Source organism: Herpailurus yagouaroundi, unplaced genomic scaffold (genome assembly GCF_014898765.1).
Source record: "Herpailurus yagouaroundi ecotype Mexico unplaced genomic scaffold, PumYag 139, whole genome shotgun sequence".
NCBI lineage: Eukaryota > Metazoa > Chordata > Mammalia > Carnivora > Felidae > Herpailurus > Herpailurus yagouaroundi.
In genome coordinates, this window is record NW_024412394.1 from 4600825 (window position 1) to 4607348 (window position 6524).

Genomic DNA, 6524 nt, shown 5'->3' on the forward strand with positions numbered 1-6524 from the left:
CACCCCACACCCCCGCATAATTCTTATGTTGAAGCCCTAATCCCCAATGTGATGGTACTTGGAAGTGGAATTTTGGGGAGGTAATTAGGTTTAGGTTAGTTCATGGGGTTGGGACTTTCATTACAGGATTGGTGCCTTTACAAGAAGAGGAAGAGAGACCTTTCTCTCTCTCTTTCTCTCCACGAACATGCACAGAAGAAAGGCCATGTCAATACACAGTGAGAAGGCAGACGTCTGCAAGCCAAGAAGATGGGTCTAATCAGAAACCAAATCTGTCAGCACCTTGATCTTGGACTTCTCAGCCTCCAAAAGTGTGAGAAATAAATGTCTGCTGTTTAAGTCACCCAATCTTGTGGTATTCTGTAATATATTCTGTGCTCTGTTATACCAGCTCAAGCTAAGACAGTTCCCTCCTCCACAAGGAGTTCCTGAAAAGCAAGCACCCCTTAATGAACCATGTATATCTGAATCCCTGGCTCAGGCTGTGCTTTCAGACCCAAGACACAGAGCGGGTATTTAACAGTGTTTGTTGAATGAGTGAAAAACATGAGACACACAGGGCTTGGGAAGATGACCACCACCCGCCTCCCAGCCCCTCTCAGACTGCAGGAGCCAAGGTCCATGTGGCCGCCGTTGGTAGGACCCCCCCAGCCCGTAACCCAGCTGGAGTTGCTGCAGTCTCTATCTGCGAGATGCTGCTGACGACTGCCTTGGGCTTCTGGATGGATTAATTAATTACTGCCAGCACCAGCAAGAGAAAGCAGCCAGCCTGACAGCTCAGGGCTGCTGGCAGGGCCTGTAGGACCCCTCCCAGCCCCTCTTGGCAGGTGAGGTCTTCATTTCCCAGTACTTGGCAGAGTCGGGTCAGGGAATGGGTAGGAATGAATGGGGACATAGTCAGGAGACAGAGGACGCAAGGGAAACAAAGGCCTGGAGCATCGCATTTCTTAGGCACCATCCCCCCTCCCATCCAGGGTCTCCTGTGGAGAATTAACCCCATTGTCCAAATAGTGAAACTGAGGCCTAGAGAGGCACACAGATTTGCCTGGGGTCACAGGTTTGGGGGGAGGTTTCCAGGCCCTCTGCCTTCCAGCGTGGCTTTGGACAGCTTTGGAGTGTGGTTGGTAAAGGAGGTGGCAATGGGGACAGGATTTCTGGTAACTTCTCTTCCTTTTCTCCTCCCTGCTGTAAACCTTCCCTATCAGCAGGGGCCTTCCTAGCCTGAGACAGATTAGGAAAAGGAGAGACTCAAGCTGTAGGAAATGTGCTGTGTCTACCCCAGGGAGGGGCCAGGGATAATGAGGCGCTTCGTGCCCAGCTCTGCACCTCTACCCCCTATCCCGTCATCCCCTTCCCTGTGGCCAGGACTGAGCTGAGAGTCGTGGGGCTAATAGGAATGACAGCTGCCTCTGTGATTAACCCCTATAACCACACACAGAGGAGAGGTGGATGGGGAGTGGGGGCAGGAAGAAGCGAACTGGGGGGCATCACTCTTTGGCTAAATGGGAGGGCCTGGGAGGACCCTCACAGCCAGCTCTGGGTGTGAGATTTCCAGGGCGGGGCTCCCCACTTCTGGGGCAGTGGGCTCTCCCCTTCTGGGGTTTTCTTTGTTGCCACAGCTCTGCCGTGGTAGCAAGCCTGGCATTGGTGTTTATCAGGCAGCCTCTGTGCTGCCCCCTCCTTGAAGGGGAAATGAGAATGCACCTGTCTGTGCCTCAGTTTTTCCATCTCTAAAGTGGGAACAGCAAGCATTCCTACCTCAGCGACGGATGGGAAGACCTAATGTGCTGACACACGCAGAGCAGTTAGGACAGTGCTCGGCATGCAGGAAGTACTGTAAGCATAGCTGTTGCCAAATTTCATCAAATCTAAGCTGTCGTGGTTTGGATGCACCATGACTTCATGTACCTCTAAGAAAAATAAAACACTGCTGAAAATAACCAAAATTCACTGCTTGAAAGACATATCCTGATTTCAGAAATGCTAAAATTGTGGGGGAAAATGTGTTTCTTAGAAAGATGAAGTACAGCATTATTCTCCTTCATATTGCTTCCTAACTGAAGCACTTAGCCCCCCACCAGCTGCACGGCAGGTGCTAAATAAACATTTGTTGAGTGAATGAGTGACAGGCCAGCAGCACCAAGTACGAGGGAGGTGAGGGGCGCCCAGAGCCTCTTGGAAAGCCCCACTCCCCATCTTCTTCCCCACTGGCTCCCCACCCCCCCCCCCACCGTGGAGACTGCCTGGCCCAAGGTCTTTTCAGTCTCTGCCTGTCCCACTTTGTCCAACTCCAATGACCAAACCCCTCAGCCTGGCATGGCTCCCAACAGGTTCATTGGGTAGACTGGCTGATGGTCCCTCACCCGACACCCACCCACCCATGGGTACCATGTGTGCTCTAGTGCCCTGGACCAAATAAAGCACACCTTCTCTGTGGGACCCTCAAGAGTGACCATTCACAGGAAGGTGCAACTAGATGGACTTCCTGGCTCCTGAGAAATGCTCAGACTACAGAGAAATGCTGGAAAGGGGGGCGGGAAGGGGGGAATGAAAGAAGGGGAACAGCGTGCATGTAGCTCTCTCCCCATTTTCTCTTTTAAAAAAGTTTTAAGAGTGGGCTTTCTTCCTTTCTGCCGTAGGGTCGAGTAGCTGGTGTAGCTCGAGATGGGCAAATTTCTGAAACCCGGGAAGGTGGTGCTGGTCCTGGCCGGACGCTACTCGGGACGCCAGGCGGCCATCGGGAAGAACATCGATGATGGCACCTCAGACTGTCCCTACAGCCATGCTCTGGTGGCTGGAATTGACCTCTATCCCCGCAAAGTGGCAGCTGCCATGGGCAAGAAGAAAATCGCCAAGAGGTCAAAGATCAAGTCTTTTGTGAAAGTTTATAACTACAATCACTTCGTGCCCACAAGGTACTCTGAGGATATCCCCTTGGACAAAACTGTTGTCAACAAGGATGTCTTCAGAGACCCTGCTCTTAAATGCAAGGTCTGATGAGAGGCCAAGGTCAACTTCGAGGAGAGGTACAAGACGAGCAAGAACAAATGTTTCTTCCAGAAGCTGCGGTTTTAAATCTGTTTTGTTTCAGTCATTAAAAATACCAAAAAAAAAAACCCAACAACAACAACAAAAAAAACAAAAAAAAATTTTTTTTAGATGTTTATTTATTTTTGAGAGAGAGACAGAGCACACACCAGGGAGGGGCAGAAAGAGGGGGAGACACAGACTCCAAAGCAGGTTCCAGGCTCTGAGCTGGCAGCACAGAACCCAAAGTGGGGCTCAAACTCACAAACCGCGAGATCATGACCTGAGCCGAAGTCGGACGCTTAACCGACTGAGCCATCCAGGTGCCCCTCTCTCCCCCTTTTCTCCTCTGCAACTCTCTAAAAGGAGATTCAAATCCCAGCTGGCATTAGCAGCATGACCTTGGCCACGCTACTTCTCAGAGGCTCATTTTTTTCCTATCTGTGAAATGGGGATAACATTAGTTCCTTCCTTCACTTGGTGAGAGGGCTAAATAAAACAACACATAGAGTGTCAGAGTGTCTGGCTGGCTCCTTCCTTTCCTCTGCCCTTCCCCCTACCCCTCCACTCTCTCACCTGCTCCTTTCTCTCTCCTCCTACCCCTTTCTAGCCCTGCCCTAAGACCTACTCAATGCCAAGACTGATTAGTTTTCCTTCAACCCCTGAGACGCACTTTAAATCCTGCAGGGAGGGAGGTGGGGCTCAGGACTGTGGAAGCCTGAGGCTGGGGGCAGCTGTAGCGGGGAGGGGCAGTCCTCACACTGGGAATTTGCACTCTGGTTATTCCCACAAAGATTTAATTTGTGTCTTAATGGGCCACAGCCTCCTCCGTAAAAGCCCTAAAGTGCCTTTTCTTTTTAAAAAAAATGAAAGTTGCTGATTGTGTCTGGTGCTTCCTGGGGCATGGCGAGGGAGAGGCAGGAGACAGGGGAGAGGAGAAAAGAGGAGGCTTAGGGCTGTCAGATTCTGCTTTTCCCCTTTTCCCTCTTGGCTCCAGGCTCCCCTTGTCCAGAGCCGGTATCATGGTCCTGGTGGGTGGTGACGGTGGCTGCCCCTGGCTGATCTGGAGAGAGCAGTTAATGGCCTGAAATACTGAACGCTGTTTCCCCGGATTCCGTTCTCCTGGAAGGACAGAGATTGTTGAGGTACAGCATTCAACTCAATCCAAACAACAACCCCCACTGATCAGAACTCCTACACTGTGTGAAAGTATGGCTGGGACCCTGGGGGCTTTCGGGGAGGAGGAGAGGGATGGGAGAAAGAGGAGATGTTAAACACTTCACCACTGCTTGGTCGGCTCTTATTGGAGAACTAGTTCCCTCTCCCTCTCCCCTCCCCACCCCCCAACAACACCTGCTCAGTATCTCCCTCCAAAACTCACCACAGAGCCCTGAGCTCAGACCTTGGCCTCAACCACCATCGCATCTCCAATCCTCCCAGAATCGCTCTTACTGCTTTTTGTGTCTTCCTAGCCGACACCCTCCAGCATGGACTTGGGGACTGCTGAGGAACCCAGGGTATGATGTTTGGGTCTCCCAGCTGAGAAGCACCAGTTTGTAGGATTCCCAAACCATTGACTCTTAAAATCAAGGTCTCTCCTTCCAACAAACAACATTCCGGGCTAAGGTGGCCCAGGTGGTTAATTCCAATGGGGAAAGCAGATGTATCTGAGTAATCAATTCAATGCCAATCAAGATAACTTATTACAGATAGATGTGAAAAATAGCAAAGTTCTCAGTTTTCCTTCTGTTGAGGCTTTTTATGTCTTATCTCACCATGCCAACCTCACTCCACTGGGCATAGATGATTGTGCCTATTAGCCAAATGGGGAAACTGAGGCAGGGGGCTAGAAAAACAGGAACCAGTACCAGGAATTAGATATTCAACCAAGCCAAGGTGAGCCATCCTTAAGTTCCTCCTCTCCTACCCCGATCTTCTACCTATAATTTTTTTCTATGTCTCCAGCTCAGTTTTAGGATCTTTAAAGAGAATTAGAAGTTGTCTTGCCAAATACCCATCCCCCTCCTTCACTGTGGTTCTCTGGAGGCACTTGAACCGGTGATAACAAATGTAGATGCCTACAGAGGCAAGCCAGGTGGGAAACACAAATGTGCAAATCAGACCAGATATAGAACTGCAGGGAGTGGAGAGGTCTGTGGCAAAGTAGAGAATGTGTGGCCTTCCTTATAGCAGTCAAACCCCAATAATTAAAATGAAGAATATGAATCTTCTGGTTAAACAATGTAAATGAATATGCACATTTATCTTTTTAAAGGCAAAAAACAAAATCACAAAAAGAGAATAAAGAGGGGTGCCTGGGTGGTTCAGCTGATTGGCCATTTGACTTCGGCTCAGGCCATGACCTCACAATTCGTGAGTTTGAGCCCCGTATAAGGGCTCTCTGCTGTCAGGGTGGAGCCCACTTCTGATCCTCTGTCTCCCTCTCTCTCTGTCCCTCCCCCGCTCAGGCACGCTCTCTCTCTCTTTCAAACATAAATAAACATTAAAAAAATAAAAATAAAAAGTCTCTAGTGGGGGGCACCTGGGTGGCTCAGTCGGTGAAGCGTCTGACTCTTAATGTCGGCTCAGGTCAAGATTTCATGGTTGTGGGATGGAGCCTGGATTTGGGCTCCATGCTGAGTGTGGAGCCTCCTTGGGAATCTCTCTCTCTCTCTCTCTCTCTCTCTCTCTCTCTCTCTCTCAATAAAAGTCTTTAGTAAGAGCAGTTAGACCCTCTGGCCCCCTCTCAGACCTCAGTCAGTTACCCTGTCCCCACCCCAGCAGAAGCCTGGATGTTTATTCCCAGGAGGGGTTGAACCAAAGGACCTCCAGTCTCACGAATAACAGGCCAGCTGGAAGTAAGGTGCTATACAAGTTTCCTAGGGCTGTCATAACACACAATCAAAAATTATTTTCATGGCTGAAAATAGTAATGTATTCTTTCACAGATCTAGAGGTCTGAATTATGTCAAGGTGTCAGCAGAGCTGTGCTCCCTGCAAAAGCTCAAGGGAAGAATCCTTCCTTGCCCCTTCTAACTTCCAGTGGCTCTGGGGGTTCCTTAGCTTGTGACCACATAACTCCAAACTCCACTTCTATCCTCACATGGAAGTCTCCTCTTCTCTGTGTGTCTGTTCTCTGTATGTCACTTATAGGACACCTGTCATTGGATGGAGAGCCCACCTTGACACTCCAGGATGACCTCATCTCAAGATCCTTAGCTTAATTACATCTACAGAGATCCTCTTTCCAAATATGTTCTCATTGGCAGGTTCGAGGAATTACAAGTTGGGCACCTTTTAGGGAGCCAAACAACTCACTGCAGGTATTTTACTGGAAGAGATGATAAGTGACAGTCTGTTCTCCGAACAGCGGGACTCCAGCTCTCTTTCCCTACTCAGTTCTAAGCATGCTGGCAGTCAGGTTTATACTCCCTGGAGGAGATTGGAGAACCTCTCCCTGGAGAAACTGTCTTAAGAGAAAAGTCTATATGTGCTGA

General features: G+C 49.7%; 1 protein-coding gene across 1 annotated transcript; it reads left to right on the plus strand.

Annotated features, from left to right (window-relative positions):
* Positions 1-2618: 2618 nt before the first annotated feature.
* On the plus strand, positions 2619-3116 carry LOC121029091 (60S ribosomal protein L27-like). Its single transcript, XM_040473083.1, has one exon. It carries the CDS (start codon positions 2665-2667, stop codon positions 2995-2997), a length of 333 nt encoding a protein of 110 aa, XP_040329017.1. The 5' UTR covers positions 2619-2664; the 3' UTR covers positions 2998-3116.
* Positions 3117-6524: the final 3408 nt, after the last annotated feature.